The sequence below is a fragment of the Trachinotus anak genome, unplaced genomic scaffold, assembly GCF_046630095.1.
Source record: "Trachinotus anak isolate AG129_WGS33_773 ecotype Australia unplaced genomic scaffold, CSIRO_AGI_Tana_v1 ptg000013l, whole genome shotgun sequence".
Classification (NCBI taxonomy): Eukaryota; Metazoa; Chordata; class Actinopteri; order Carangiformes; family Carangidae; genus Trachinotus; species Trachinotus anak.
In genome coordinates, this window is record NW_027273864.1 from 27,004,562 (window position 1) to 27,020,694 (window position 16,133).

General features: G+C 41.5%; 1 protein-coding gene and 1 long non-coding RNA gene across 2 annotated transcripts; one reads left to right on the plus strand and one right to left on the minus strand.

Moving 5' to 3' along the window:
- Nucleotides 1–222: 222 nt before the first annotated feature.
- Nucleotides 223–13,173, minus strand: osgn1 (oxidative stress induced growth inhibitor 1). Its single transcript, XM_071493696.1, has 8 exons — nucleotides 12,987–13,173; nucleotides 8,417–8,479; nucleotides 7,106–7,242; nucleotides 6,792–6,983; nucleotides 6,210–6,301; nucleotides 5,128–5,327; nucleotides 4,671–5,014; nucleotides 223–4,116 (listed from the first exon to the last, which is right to left on the minus strand). Exons 2-8 carry the CDS (start codon nucleotides 8,472–8,474, stop codon nucleotides 3,523–3,525), a joined length of 1,617 nt encoding a protein of 538 aa, XP_071349797.1. The 5' UTR covers nucleotides 8,475–8,479; nucleotides 12,987–13,173; the 3' UTR covers nucleotides 223–3,522.
- LOC139630360 (uncharacterized) lies at nucleotides 10,100–11,312 on the plus strand. The gene is made up of 3 exons (XR_011693150.1): nucleotides 10,100–10,220; nucleotides 10,945–11,045; nucleotides 11,174–11,312. It is a non-coding gene; the product is annotated as an uncharacterized lncRNA (long non-coding RNA).
- Nucleotides 13,174–16,133: the final 2,960 nt, after the last annotated feature.

Genomic DNA, 16,133 nt, shown 5'->3' on the forward strand with positions numbered 1-16,133 from the left:
ATACTTATGCTTAAGTGCATCATTCCTTCTGTACTTTGGCCTGAAAGATGCAAATATTTCACCTGTTAAGACACAATTTGGCATCTAAAACATCTTGTGTGCACAAAGAACCTACATGTTTATATATATATATGAATGATTATTATATATACCCCAACAGAAGCCGGTTTAATAACATAAAATTAAAGCAAAAACTGAACAGAGAAACACAACAAAACACACTGCCTGAAAGACTGTCTTTTAATAGAAACCAACAGACAAATGAATATTGAAAACTTGGATTTGACTGTTACGCTGGAAAAATGATGATGATACATGAATAAGGCCATTCATACAAACAAGACGAAAACATCTGCAAAGAAGTTGTTAAAAAAAGAAGAGACATGATTTTTACTTCGTAACAAAAGAGACATTCAGATGGAGGTGTTCTCATTCTGCTGCAGAACAAAATCTACAGTACATTGACTCAATATAAAAGGTAGTGCTGTGGATAATGTGTCTTGAGGCACCGCTGGCTCCTGTAGATCAAAGGTCACTATTAGTATTTAGGCAAAAAGTGTAACCAGGTCAAATCTAAATAAAGGCTAAAAATAATTAATCTTTAAATAAAAACACATGACATAATAAGTATGTAGGATGATAATTTTTAAATTTTGAACTCATCTCTTTAACTGATTAAACCTACAACTTTGTCTGTAGTTGAACCAAAACAATTTGCCAATTAATTAATTATCAGTAAATTCATAAAAAATTTATCGACATAGATTTTAATCTTTTTTTTTTGGTATGATATTAAACTGGATACCTTTTGGTTTTGGACTGTTGGTCAGACAAAATAAACAATATGAAGATTTTAAATTCTCTTTTGAAAACTTGTGATCAGCACATTTATTGCATTGACCACACAATTGATCAATTTATTGAGACAATGATCAACAGACTTATCAATAATGTAAAAGTTGCTAGTTGCAGCTCTAGTTCTGTGTATCAGTTATACTATAGAGTACTATATTATGGAATAAATGTTGTATCTCTCATTTCTGTTTTTATTTTCAGAACTTAATAGTTAAAACAAATGTTTTTCATATTTAGGACTGTGTCTGTAGTCCGTATTTTTCTTACTGTTGGAAATCCCAGTAAAAGGATAAATAAATTGATTATACTAACAGATGTTGTCTGTGTATCAAAGGCTGATAGATATTGTTGCTCTGTGCCATAAACTCCACTATGTCCAAAGCTATTAAAACACATCAGTGAGACACAGATGTGCAGTGGATAACAAGTTTTTTTCACCACCAACAGCACACACTTTAGTTTATTTTATTCCCACACACTGTCCTGCTGCTGGAAATACTCCCTGGAGCACCGATTGTATATTAATCTGCCAATGAAAATAGTCCCCATAAATGCACTATCCTATTGTTTGAGTAAGATTTGCAAAACAATTACAGTGACCAGCTGTGATAGGAAATGACTGATATTCAGACTAATTTTTAAAGATTTATGTCTTCATGTCTTCAGGAACCAGTGGGCTTGGCGCTGAGTGTCACAGACAGGGCATGGAAGTAATAAGAGTTGTTTTTTCATGGAAATTGTTGACAATAAGAAAAATATAACAAGAAACATTTTAAATCAAACTGCATCTTATCACTTTATCACTATCACTTGAATGTGCTGCAGTGTAGAGCATTTGAACTTTTGCCTTCAGCTACAGCTGAAATGAACCTGATTTCAATTTGCACTACATTATTTTACTTTTAATTTCCCCTGTTATTTTACAAGCTACAGAAGTGGTAGATTCACGAGGAAGTAAACACCCAGTAATACTACACTAATGCAAACAGGGCTTAAACAGTGCTTGTTATCTGTTATTGTTATTATTGCTCACAGTGAAGCCAAGCGCTCATGTTTCAACAGCTGCAAATTAAACTTTTCCAGTACGAGTTAGAAAAAATATAGATATATTTTCTCTTTTGTTTTGTTAAGTATAAAATCTTTTCATAATCATCAGAGATTTACAGTGATATCAGGTAGGTTGAGTTGCGTGTTACATGACAAATCATGCTGACATAGAAAAAGAGAGCACCACAGATTTACAGAACAGCAAACCAATAATATAAAAACAACCATATAGAAAATAATATAAAGAAAGAAGCAGGAATTCATTTCTAACCGAGCTGTTTTGGTGACATTAGCTTTGTATGACAGTGTAGTGTTTCAAAATTAAACCGCTTACAGAAAAATACATTTTGAACTGTGGAAACATGTTGATGATTCCCATCATACATTAAAAAAAGAATGAGGCTGACCGGTTAAACTCAAACCTGGAAGTTACTGAGCGATAAGAAACCCAAACAGAACTGATGCTGTAACGGTCACTTCCTTCAGTTCATCTGGATTTACTTTTCTTTCACCTTACTTCCACTCTCCTCTTAGTTTCTAATCCTCTCTATCTTATTACCAACTCACTCTCTGATTCCTTCTCTCTGAGACCACCGTTGCTTGTTTTGACCCTTGTCAACTCCTAAAGTTAAAAAAGTGTCTTGCCACATTTACAGGTTATGACCGGTCACTGGTGAATCTACTGCATGATTTGTGCCATTGAAGGACACAAATAATGGAAGCCAAGCACACAACTCAGCTGTTTGACTGCATATGGTTAAGACAGATAAGCCTGAACATGTTAATGAGTCATTTAAAACCAATATCCTGATAAGTCCAGTAAATGTCACTTAGAGGGGAAAAATCACAACACACCCCGGCAGGATGACGCCGATATAACATTGGAAAGATGTTGAATTCTAACAACTCACAAAAAACCCAACATTGGCTAATTGACAATGTGACGTTTAGCAGACGTTGGGTTTTTAGGGTGGGTATTTGGAACATTTGGAAGATGTCGGATTTTGGTTACTTAACAACACAACTTAAAACCAACAAAATATCAACATCTGCTGTGGTCAGTTTTTTATTTAAAACTTACGTTGGCATTAGTTTGGCCTGACACTGAATTTTGCTACCTGACATTAAAACCTCTATTCAACCAAATATTGGCGTTGGTGGCCTGCAGGGATGAAGTCATGGTGGAAAACATGAACCGTTCATTATAATTTGACAGGGACAACCCAAAGGCATCACCTGTCTCTCCTCCATCACGTCCTTTACTACAGCGTCGCGATCTTGCCCTCCCTCAATGTCTCCAACTTACATATGACTAACGTTCACTTCTGTAGGATCCGTCTGCATTTTTCAAGCTGCTCTTAGCCGTCAGAACGCCTCAGGTCAGTTGATCTAAGAAGATACCAGACCCATAAAAATCAGTGCAAGTCCAGCTGTGGAGTCCACATGTTGCCTGTTTCTTGCTATGCAAAACCTCAGCAGCACGTTTGATTTCCCTCCTCTGTGATTTCTGGACAACATGATCAGTGGCTTTTGTTTGCAGCAGTTCCAGTTTCATCTCGATTGGATCAGAGAAGGTCGGTTTGCTTCAGTCCACTTGACCTTTATGTCCCAGAAAACCTGCTACGAGTCCCGAACACAAAGCTCTACCTCTGTCTGTGTGGTCACCTGTCTGTCCACCCATTTGTCCATTAATCTGTCTGTGGCCAAATCCCCTTCTCCTCTTCCTTCTCTTTGTCTCTTGGCAAGGTCGCTGGCGATAGCCAGAGCTCCTCCCTTCAGGAACCTCACAAAGTTCTCGCCAACTAACGGCCCCATGGCGTACATGCCCGGCCCATCTGCTGCAACCACGTTGTTCGTGAACGGGTCCACGTCAATTGGGTTCCTTCGGCATGTGATTGGCTCTTTGGGGTTGATGCTGAGTGGACGCCCGTTGTCGTCCAGGAAGGAGAGGTTGGGGTGGGCACCGATGAGAACTAGAGCCTTGGAGACCTGGACCACCGTCCGCTGGCCAGAGTCTGACTCCAGGACACACTTTCGGTCAGGTCTGAACTCCACGACCCTGTGACGTGGGAAGCTCAGGTAACCTGTGTAGGAGGAGGGTGATGGAGAGAAGGAGGAAGGAGAGGAGGGGGTGGAGTGGAGATGGAGGTTCTGGGCGTGGTCCTGTGGTGGAGGACTCGGTTGGTGCTGCTGCTGGGTCATCATCTGGTGAACCTGGAGGCGAAAGGACGGGGAAAGAGAAGTTAGATGTAACTAAAGTATTGAACCCTGCCTTAAAAAGTCATGATTTGTCAGGATAATTATCCATAATTGTTTGGTCAGTAAGCAGGAAATTAATTGCAAATCATTTGGATGATCAATTAACAATAACGTCATCAATCAAACATGTGGCTTTTCTGCAGTTGTATAAAAACAGGTTGGGTAGAGTCTCCTTTCCTTAAATGCACTAAATTTCTTTTTCAGGTCAGGAAATGAAAAGAAAATGTATTAAGCTTCAAATTATTTGGAAAATAATGCTGCAAATAAATCATTTTCATTATTGATTAATCTGCCAATTATTTCCATACGGTCAACAAAGAAAAACATTCAATCCACACATTTGAGAAGCTGGAACCAGCAAAGGTTTCACATCTTTGCTTGAAAAAAATTACTGAAATGATTAACTGATCATCAAAATAGCTACAGATTAATTTTCATGTGATCAACTAATCGATTAATCCGCTAATCGTTTCAGCCATCAGCAGCTCCAGGTTTCAGACTCCTCTCACCTTGTGGTACTCTGGGTAGAGCAGTTTGGGCAGCTGGTTGAAGATGAGGCCTGGGTCGGTGACTGAGCGTCTGAAGGCGTGGTAGACGGGCGTGTTGAGATGGTGGGCGGCCAGTACTGCGTCGGCCGCCGTGAGCCCCGCTCCCACCACGAGCACCGGGTCTGAAGACTGGTCCAGCTCTCCACGAGAGATGGCGGCCTCCAGCTCCCAGAAGGAGTGGCAGACGAAGGGCAGGGACTCGCCCTCCACACCGAGCCTGGCCGGGATGTCGTGGGTCCCCGTTGCCAGGACGACGTTGTGGGCCAATAGGGAAAAAGGCACCTCCTCTGAAACAGAGGAACCATCTAGCAGGAAGAGGAAGGGGTGGAGCAGGAGGTGGAAATCATTATGTTGCACTTTCTTCAATTTTTTAAAAACATGCTACAACATTAATCAGGAGTGCTTTAATTCACCGTACCTCCCAGCTCCTCCCCCTCTCGCCGCTGCAGCCCCGTCACTCTCCAGTAGGACGGTGACCCCTCCTGGTTGCTGGGCTGCCTGGTTACCGAGGTGACGGTGGTTCCACAGGCGAAGCTCTGCTCCAGGGACATCTGGGAAACGTAGTGTTGGTAATACGAGGCTATCTCTGCTGGCGTGGCGCGGTCGTTTCGGACATTTCTGGAATAAAACCAATATGAAAATACATTTTAATACAAAATAGACACACAGACATGTTTGAATACAACACAACACAGGACCTCTGTTTACACAATATAACGTCACCTCGGTAACCAGGCAACTACTGTCGGAAAAAAAGTAAGTGAACAGGAAGACTGAAGGTGCAGTCCTTTTATATCAGCTGCTATAGTCATTTTATGTAAATCAAGAATTGTTCAGCCTGGATCGAGTCATTTGCAACACAAATTAAGCAGAAAGAGAGAGAGAGAGAGAGAGAGACTAAGAACATGAACACAATCTGTGATCTGTGGCTACTATTTATTTATACAGCACTTCCGTATTATGTCTGCTCATCCTGTTGGTGTAAAGACAAAGAACTTGAGTTTACTTGGAACAATCATAATCCTTTCTGTGGGGCTCTAACGTGATGCCAGCAACAGCCCAAACAGAAGTTTTTAATCATGAAACTGTCGGAATATTTTGGCTTTCTCAGGACGTCTCTCACCCTGCTGTGGTCACACTGGAGGTTCATAGCTCTGACAAACTGCAGCCATGAGTGACTGGGTTTCTACAGGGAACTGCTGATTTTATCACTGGAGTTCAGATAATGTCCTGTTGTTTGACTCACATCTGCTGTGTGACCATAAATGAAAGATCTATGACAGTGAAATTAGGGATGTAAATTACTTCAAACAAGCCTGCGGGTTATTTAGCTGCAGACCGTCAGCAGACAAACAGCTGGTTGTCTAACATGCCTCAATGACAGAGACTGGAAGTGACATAAAAAAACAAAACATCCTTATTATTATTAAAGTCGTAAAGCTGTGGACAAGCCTCTCGTGTGCTCTGAAACTAAATTTGCTGGGTTTATGGTGGACGAACCTGCGTTTGTCTCTCATCCAGTCCTTCAGTTTGAGTCCAGGAAGCTCCATCCAGTTAGCCAGACTCAGAGTGAGCATGGAGCCCTCCATCGCCTGGGAACAGCGCGCACACACACACACACACACACACACACAATGTTGTTAGGAGTGAATTCACTTTTCTGTTCAGCTACAGTCACATTCACCTCGTGTCATGTGTGCAAATAAGCAGCTGACAAATGGAAACAAAGATTATTTGCACACATCACCACAATGTCTGCTAAGTAAATATATTTTCCTATTCATGGTGAAAAACAAAGGCCCTGTTGTGTAAATGGTTTTAGCATGTCAGGAAATGTTTATAATATTTAATATTATTTTCATGATATTATTACCAATTTAAAACAAGATATGTAAATAAAGACCATTCAAATGTAAAGATCCATCAGTGTGACCCTGCACTGTGATTCTATGAGCCTAAAACACACAAATTAAATGATGCAAGAGATTATAAACCTAAACTCAGTGTTTGTCATACATCTTATTCATCCATCACAATCAATAATCAATAATCTGTATATGATCAGTGATTCCAGCCACGTACATGCCAGGCTCCTCCAGGTGGACCCTTCCCCAGCACCAGGTGTGGGATGGCCCGCTCAGGCTCATATCTCCACTCCAGCGGAGAGGTGTGGTCCAGTCCGAAGTCACTGTCGGGGAGCAGCAGCGAATCAAAGAGCACGGCCACGGGATTGGATGATCGCCCCTCCAGCCCCTCGCACAGGTACTCCAGATCCTGGGGAGAGAGAGGGGGGGGGGGGGCGAGAGACATTGTGAAGCTCTGATCCTTCACCGAGCAGATGAAGCTTTCGCTCCATTTAAATCAAGCAACCTACTTTATGTGCGTGTGTGTGTTACCTGCTCCAGCAGCGACAGGTGAGGCTGCTCTCCCAGCTTGCTTTGCAGCAGGGGGTTCGGGTGTGATGCCTCAGGTGACAGATAGGGGGTGTAACCTGACAACAGGTATGACAGACAGATCCCTGATGGGCCGTTTCCTGGGAAACAAAGAGAGAAACAGACAGAGAGGAGGGGTTGAGTGGGACAGTCAAGCTGAAGCTAAACAACTTTCTAACTGCGCTGATAATCCACATAAAGCTCGAGCAGATGTCGATGTTGTGTGGATACTGTGTCTCTGTACTGGGTTACTATGGTTACTCGGTAAAACTTCTGTAGACAGGAAACATGAAACATTCACTGACTAAAATTTTGAAACTTGTTGCTACACATTGAAGACAAAGTAAAAACAGCAACTAAATGTAGAAAACACACAGCTACAGCTAAAACGACAAGCCAGTGACTCAGCAGGACCTCTCTCACACACACACACACACACACACACACACACACACACACACACACACACACACACACACACACACACACACACACTGTTACTGGCCTGCTCATGATGACTCATGAATTATCACACTTTCTCTTTTAAAAAAAACCAGCTGGTTGTTTATGTCTGCACACAGAAAAATTTAAGTGACTGTATTTGTAGCAAAATAGTAACTTTAATTTCTAAAGAAGGATATTTCTTTTCTTTCAGGTTTACATATTTACATTAAATTTTTCTTTCATTCATTCATAATGAATTGTGGGTGCTGCGACCTGATTGGCAGCTGCACAGCACCAGTGTAAACACACACTTCAAAGGCAAACAAGCATTTTTCCCGCCTCATGCTTTCATGTCCTGCTGTGGCCAATGCCAACACTTCTGTAGTGTTTCTCCTGTGAGCAGTTATTAGCGACCTGTGTGATTATCACTTCACCACTTTCTTTGACAACTTGTTGCATAATTCCCCGTCTTACTGTGGTGACATCAGTAAACCAGGGGTTGTTGCAAAAGACTATTTTTAAGAGATTATATTAATGATCCTTCTTTTACAGATGTTTTACCTCAGCTGGAGGAAATCCCTCCTGACTCATTACTGTGCTGCTCCTTCTTAATCCATCACAGGCAACAGCATGTTGAGTTTACTGGTTAGTTGCCTGGTAATGGAACAGGGAGTGTGAACTGAATGGGCGACTGTTAGAAGAAAGAAAGGACCAAAGAGTCTGTTTCTAATCGGATTGTTCCTTTGAGGTCTACCTCAGCATGAAAAGACAAGTGTGTGTGTGTGTGTGTGTGTGTGTGTGCGTGCGTGTGTGTGTGTGTGTGTTTCTTACCGATGATCACCACAGGCAAAATCTCTCCAGGGAGAATTTCTTTGTCTTGAAGATCCATTTTGACTGAGAAAAGAAAAACATATTATTATTTATTATTATTATTATTATCCTTGCAACATCATGATCCTTCATATTAACAGCTTCATTACATAAGAATGAGAAAGTTGAATAAGGTCAGATAGTTAATCATTAACAAATCTTGTCACTAGACACAATGGTCACTCAGTATATTTCCACTAACCTCTGACACACAAACACACACACACACACACACACACACACACACACACACACTTCTCCTCTCTGACCTCAAAGTTCAACAGAGCAACATAACCTCAAATGCACACAGACAACCAGATCCGGCAGTTACACGCACACACACACACACACACACACACACTGAACCAGTGAAACACACGTGCAAAGTGAGTGTGTGTGTGTGTTGCGGGCAGAGATGAAAGAGGAAGATACAACAAACACTTTTGAATTGTACAAAATAAATAATTTCCTGTTTACTCTGATTTTTACTGACTTTGTAGTTGGTGATAAAGTCAATACACCAACTCATATATATGACTCTGTCAACAGAGTCTTATTTCAATAATTCTAGGTTATAACTTTGCTGTGAGAAGTCCTTAAATCAACAGACTTTATAAATTTGACCATAATAACTCGCGGACACATGACTACACAGCCACATGATACAGTTTATTCAGCTAATCACAGCATGTTAACAGCCCGGGGCCTTATACAAGAAACAAGTGCACCTCCTCTTCTAAAGTCATTCCAGTAAATTGTTGTCTGTGTTTGACGAGGACTTCTTCCATCCAACATAAAACAAAACAAAACTAAAAAAGCTTGTGTGTTTTTAGTCTTGATATCAAAGATTTTTATACAATTTTTTCTATAATTCTTATTTTTTTGCATTTAACTAAGCCAAGCAGATATTGACTTAATATTAGTGTCAAAAATGTAAAATAAATTGCTTCAAATGAGGAAATATGAGACTTTTGGTCCATAACAGTCGCTGACATTCAGATTTTCGTGCCATTGTGCATGAACACTGGTGCGAGGGAGCACTCTCACGTTCCACTTTGTTCACATTTTTCCCTCTGAAACAAACTCCACTCTGTCTCCACTCCCACAGATTAAAACCCAGCTGAATGCAACAAGCTGCGGGGGGTGTGTGCGGCGGCTGCAGGGTTGAATTCATTGACTGTTTGCACACAGACAGTAAAGAGTGAAACATAATATATATAGCTCATGATGCCAACTGTGATCTCACTCGTACACACACTTGCAGAGCGGCGAGGTGGGGGCGGGGGCGGGGAGAACCGAGGGCTGTGGTGCATAATGGCGAGTGTCGGTTGCTTTTAACAATCTGCAGTGTCATGCTTACACAGACAGACAGGGAGAGGTAAGGAGAGGACAAATCAGAGAGCGAGAAAGAGGAAGACAGAGGACATCGAGTGAAACAGTGGAGGGAAAAGAAGGAGAAAAGAAAGAAGAATCACTCATTTCTCTTTTGAGTAGAACGAGTGAGAGGAGTTGGGAGAGATAAAGTGGGTTACATAAGTGCCGTGCAGAGGTTGGCACTGAGCCCAGACCAGTGTGCTTCATAACCAAAGAGTGCACGCACACGCGCACACACACACACACACACACACACACACACACACACACACACACTTTTGCATGACTACGTGCAGCCCTACTAGCCTACTTTGAGGAAGTGATTTGACAGGACAATCTGTATTTTCTTTTTTGGAAGAAAATTCGGAGCATGTTTGCGTGCAGAGACAAAGTGAGTAACGCCTCTTTAACACACGCCTCCTTACAGGAAACTGCAGAATCCAGAAGCTGCACCCGCTGCATTCTGGCTGGACCTCGGTTAAAGGATCAGTCAGTTTTCCCACCTGACCCCCTGCTCCACCATCACCACAATACTTGTGTGATGTGTTATTTTATCTTTTTTTATCTTAACTTATTTTGCTGCTGCTCGTTGTTCCCTTGTGTGTTGATCTGCTGCCTCTGACATATATTTGCCTCTCAGTTTTGAAGTTCTGTCTCTGGACTGGTTAAGCTGCAGGAGAATTGCCTTTCTTGGGATTAATAAAATTGCCTGAAACGGAGAATATGTGTCGATGATTTTGTGTGTGTGTGTAGGAATGAACTGGACTGATACAATCAGCTTCCTGTTAGGAACTACAAATTGTTTATCTGTAGAAATATGTTCTTAAACTAATTAGCTGATACCAGATCTAGCAACAGCCGAATAGCCAGACAGGTCTTCTCATGCACTGATTCCAGCTGTATTTCATCATAGAGAGGTTTGTGCCAGTTTTATTGCTTCTAATCTGTTTGTTGCCTGCAATAACCACCAAGTGTAGCATGTTATTAATTTATTGATAAACACACCTGTGACTGCAATGATAAAGCACTTCTTCCTTCAGGGTAAGAAGGTGCTCATACAAAACTAATTACTCCCCAGTCTGGTTTGTCTTCTATCTTATGCTTCTGTTTGACAGCTCGAGTCAGGGACTGGCTGGAACGGCAGAGAGCATTTCAGATGGTGAACATCGCTGTGTCTGGTTTTCCTGCGAAGTTCAGTTCTTTGTGACACTCTACTGTAAGTCCAAGGTCTAATCCTGCTGCTGATGCTATTTTAACGTTATTTTTGACACAAGTTGCGACTTTAATTCAAGTCGTTTTTCATTTCAACTCATGCCCCCGTGACCCTGCCTCTACCACTGGCAGACACGGCACTAGCGCTCCCATATGCCACCTGTACCGACGCCGTCCTGAAACTGCCTGCGGCTGTGTGGCCCATCTGCCATCTGCACCGGCCAGACGGCTAATGGGATTTTAATCATCTGCTACTGAACGACAAAACGCCTGCAGGAATCAGTGGAGGCTGCCAGAAGTTCAGAGAAGATACAGTTTGTTCCTTATGAGCCTAATGTAGCTGTGTAGTAATAACAAAGCATCTGAAGCAAGTCAGTTAATCAGTCAATGGACAGTAAATTACATTATTATTTGGATGATTTAGTCATTTATCTAAAGAGTCGCTGGCTTCTGATTCTCATGTAGGAGGATTTGCTGCTGTTACCTGAATACTTCAGATAAAACAGGCCTCACCTTCACCTCCATGACCTTTGACATTTTTCACTTTTCTAACATTTTCTGGACTAAACAAATAACAATAATTTATAAATCAGTATGAAGTGGATTGTCATGGTTCGGGGCGCTACCTGTGACCTCTGACCCCCATCCTGTTGGTCTCCTGTAATTTTGGAGATTAAATAATAATTCCTCACCTATGGATTAAAGAGACAGCACATTGAATAAAGCCTTTCCCTAACCTTTGCATATTTCCTATGAATATTGAGGCCTTTAAAATCTTCAGGCCCGAGATAAATCATGTCCCCGCTGAGGACACGGGCTACGACGAGGACACATGTGGCTGTTGCTTCCTTTGTTAGCAAATAGTTTGTGGACCATTAACCGAGAGTTAATTCTGCTGTTGCACTACAGAGACGCAGCCGAATGATTCACATTTACAAATGTAAAGGAATGTAAATCAGTCTGTTGTTACCAGACAAGTGCACAAACACCCAGTGGGGGGGGGGGGGGCTCAGCGCAGCCCCCCCATGAGAAGGGGCAGGAATTTAAATTCTGCAGCTACACTGGTTGTTGTATTCACTGCACTGTTGTAGCTCCACTCAGAGTTTAAATAAAGCTGCTCTATACCAAACCAGTGTGAGAAAGTAAATCCATACCTTTTTTTTTTTTACTGAGATACAGATTTGAGGTTTGTGGATTTGAGAATTTCAGATTATGAGGAAACACTGTTCTGATTTAAGAAGCTTGTGGCACATAAAGGTGTTAAAATTAGCTCCACCCTGACATGCATGGATAATAACATTCCCACACAGCACATGATAAAAAAAACTGCTCAGGGGCCACAGACCATGAGGGGCCCTGAGAGCCACAAACACATCCATCTCCACTGGTTTTTTCATTATGAAGTTATTTGTACTCGCATTATTAGCTAATTACTGACTTGGGGGGGTGCCCTGTGTAAAAGCCTAGTTTTGAGACTTTTAGTACATGTTGTTCCCACTTGAAGTATGTGTTTAAATAAAGTTGTGTTTAATCAAATTACCACAGACTATGATAGATTCATAAGCATTGTTTAAGGACGGGGGGGCTGGCTGCGCAGGACAAACCCAGAGGGTGGGAGGCAAACAAAAAAAATCTATCTTTCCACTGTACCTAATTAGAAACTGAGCCTTTTCCCATAATGAACCAAGAACAGTTTATCCAGTTATTCTGTTAGCCAGATTTAGCAGGAAGCACCAATGTGTGACTGGACATGTAACCAGCCCATCTGTGCAGAGACCCCCCCCACCCCCCACCCCCCGGTGATCTGCATGACTCACATCACGCCGGTGTGAGCCGAGGACACAGACCTGCACCCACCGCTGAAATCAGGCTCAATAACGGGGCAGCGGCTCATGCGTGAACCCGCCACATGTGCTGCGTGTGGAAAAAGACCAAGGTCACTCACAGCTGAGTCCTGCGTCCCCCTCCAGTTTGTCTCAGCCCTCCGGACCGCGGCGGGGAGATGATCTCTGGCTTCTCTTCCTCTGTGGCGGATTCTCACTCTGTCATTTCTCTTTGTCCTCTTGTGCTTTTTTTTTTATTTTTTTTATCCGACTTCTTCCGAGCATGTGTCAGACAAGCCTCCAGCTGCCGCTTCAGGCTGAGCATTCACAGCTTATATACCTCTACACGCAGCTCGTCCTGCCGACCAATCAGCAGCCGCCCCGCTCCGGGCAGCCCCCTCCTCCCTCATCCGTCTGACGTAACATACAAAGATCGTCTATGGCTGCGAGATGGACACGACACGAGTTTGACCGAGTTCGACCGAGAGTAGCCGACGGACGCAGCCGTGAATCAGCTGTTTCATAACAATTGCGGCTCCCCTGAGGCTGGACCGGCAACCAGGCCCCAGACCTGCCAGGGTTACTAATTAATTTGGTTATTCACAAGTTTATCAGAAGTTGTACTTGTGTTTTTTTTTTTTTTTTTTGGGGGGGGGGGGGGGGGGTGTATCATCCCATCAAAGCAGTACTGTAAGACTAACATAATGTGCTGATTGTTCAGTGGTTGAAATGTCAGAAAATAGTGAACAACAACTTATTAGCTTATTTTAAAAAAACAAATATTGTGTTTACTGTCACAGAAAACTGGCAAATATTAACATTTGAGAAGCTGGTTAGTTAATCCAGCCAGATCAGGAGCCCCAGACCCCCAGGGCCCCGGAAGTCCCAGGTTACCTCTGGATCATTTGGGCCTGTAAAATCTGGTTAATCACAAATTTGTGAGAAGTTTGCACTGAAGTAAAATGTCAGCTGTGAACTGGTCCTCCATGTTCTGGCCTCCTACAGGATTCTGGGTCAAAATCGGCTGTCATTGTTTTAGTTTATATGTGTCGCTCATTTGTTGCAAAGTTGTGTTTTATTAAATTGCTTTATTTAATTTTTTATTTATTTTATTTTAGAATAAGAATGAGGCGATAGCATTAAAAACACAACAAACATGTTTTTAAATGTGGATTAAATATCTGAATATAACAACTTTAAACTTTTTTATAACTCACTGAATGTAAAATCTAAGCTTGCTTACGTTTTTTTCTGTGCAATTTTAGCCTCAAATAGTTTATTTTAGTTCAGCCAAGTCTCTTCATTCTCCTCATATATCCCTAAATTAGTTTATTTATTAATTTAATTATTCAGAAGAGGATTTGTTGAAACGGCAGCAGGCTGCTGGCTGAGGCAGAGGCCGTGAGGAATGGCAGGGCCTTCTGGGCAGGTTGGGTGAATGGGGGAGGATGGGATGGCAGGTGTGTGTAACCAGCATCGAACCCGCAGAGTTATGGTGAAGTGCCGCGCCCACGCCACACAAACACACACACACACACACACACACACAGAGGAACAGGACGAACATGAGACACAGGAGAAGAGGCAACGCAAGGACATATAAGGAAGTGAAAATAGAGGTAAAGCTGTAATAACAGTGTTTATTTATCCATCTATTTATTATAGTTAGATTTTTTCTTTTTTGAAAGCTTGGTCTGCTCGTCAATCACAGTATCAGTGTTTGATGACGGCAGAGGAAAAGAGGTCAAAAGGCACAAGGAGCATTGCATCATTTACAAGCCTTTGACATAAGAGTGAGCCAATAAGAATTCACAACTGAAGGAGTGAACAAGGGAATTAAAGTATTTTTAAAAAAACAAACAGATGAAGTGTGGAGTGGTTTAGGAGCCAAATCCGCATACAGACAAAGTGAACCAGCCAAAAAATAAACAAAACAAAAGACAAAACACACAACGACATTAAGGCTCAATATAACTGTTAAAACATTATCTACAAACAGGATCAGTGAGATGGATCCGGGAACAAAGAAGTTAATTGTTCAGCAGTCATCCTCACAGTTTACTTCCTCCACGGTAGTGGCCACAGGTGTGTCATTAACAGCTCATTCATAACTTTGTATTGTTGTGTTAGTGTGTAGTGAAGTCAGTGTAGCAGTGTATTTAATTGTTAAACTTAACTTTTGAGCCAGTTCTACCTCAGTAAGAACAAACACAGTATCTATCTACATGTAAACAGAGTGGGAGATCTTGTCTTTCTCCCACTCTCAGATGGGCACACTGTCCATGAGCCAGAGCAGTGTATAATATGAGTTTGGTACATTTTTCCAGCAACTTCTTGCTATGACTTCAGCAAACTGAGGGTTTGTCCAACTTCAGTTTCATTTCTCTGCAGCCTTTAACTGTTGCTAAGAGATATGACAACACTGAGTCAGTGTTGAGAACAAAACATTGACTCACTGCTAAAATCCAAGGAGGAACAATAAAAAAAAAATTAAAAAAGCAATATTTTTGTCTTTCTCTGATCATGTATCTGTTTCTGTAGCAGTTCTGGTAACAGGTACTTGGCAGGTATTTAGCCAGTTACTAGGATATTTCCAAGCAAGGCCCACATGCAGTTTGGTACTAATTGTGAAGGAAATGGAGAAAAAACCCCAGGAATTTTCTTCATGTCTGAACTGCCAAACATTATATATATCTGCTTGGTAATATTGGAAAATAATAAATATCCATATATTGGCTGAATTGCATTCTTACCTGTAGTTTTTGCAGTTATACTTACAAACCCACAAACCCACCCATATTTTTTACATAATATTCACAGACTGAGCTGGTAAAATAAAATATCTGTGGCACAAAAAGATTAAGAATTTGTGTGAAACTCAGGTTGACAATGTGTTTATGAACTATTTTTCTCCCAGCTACCACTCTTTTCTGTAAATATATGAATATAGTGAGTGGGTTCTTAATAACTGGAACAACATTTCCCTTATGATTTGTACCAAATTGTCTCAGACCTTCTCGAAAATATCCTCACTAAATATTTAAATACCAGCTAATTTTTAGGAAATTATGAGGAAAATACTAGACCCATAAGACAAAAAAAAGTTTATAGTTTTTACTTGTACTTTTTATACTTTTTTACTTTACTTTAGCCATACCAGCAGTGTGGCTCAATTATTTATTTTAATCTGTCAACCACGTTGGTCCAGTTTAAAACATCTCAACATCTGTTTGATGGATTGACATGAACTTTTGTGCAGATGTTCATGT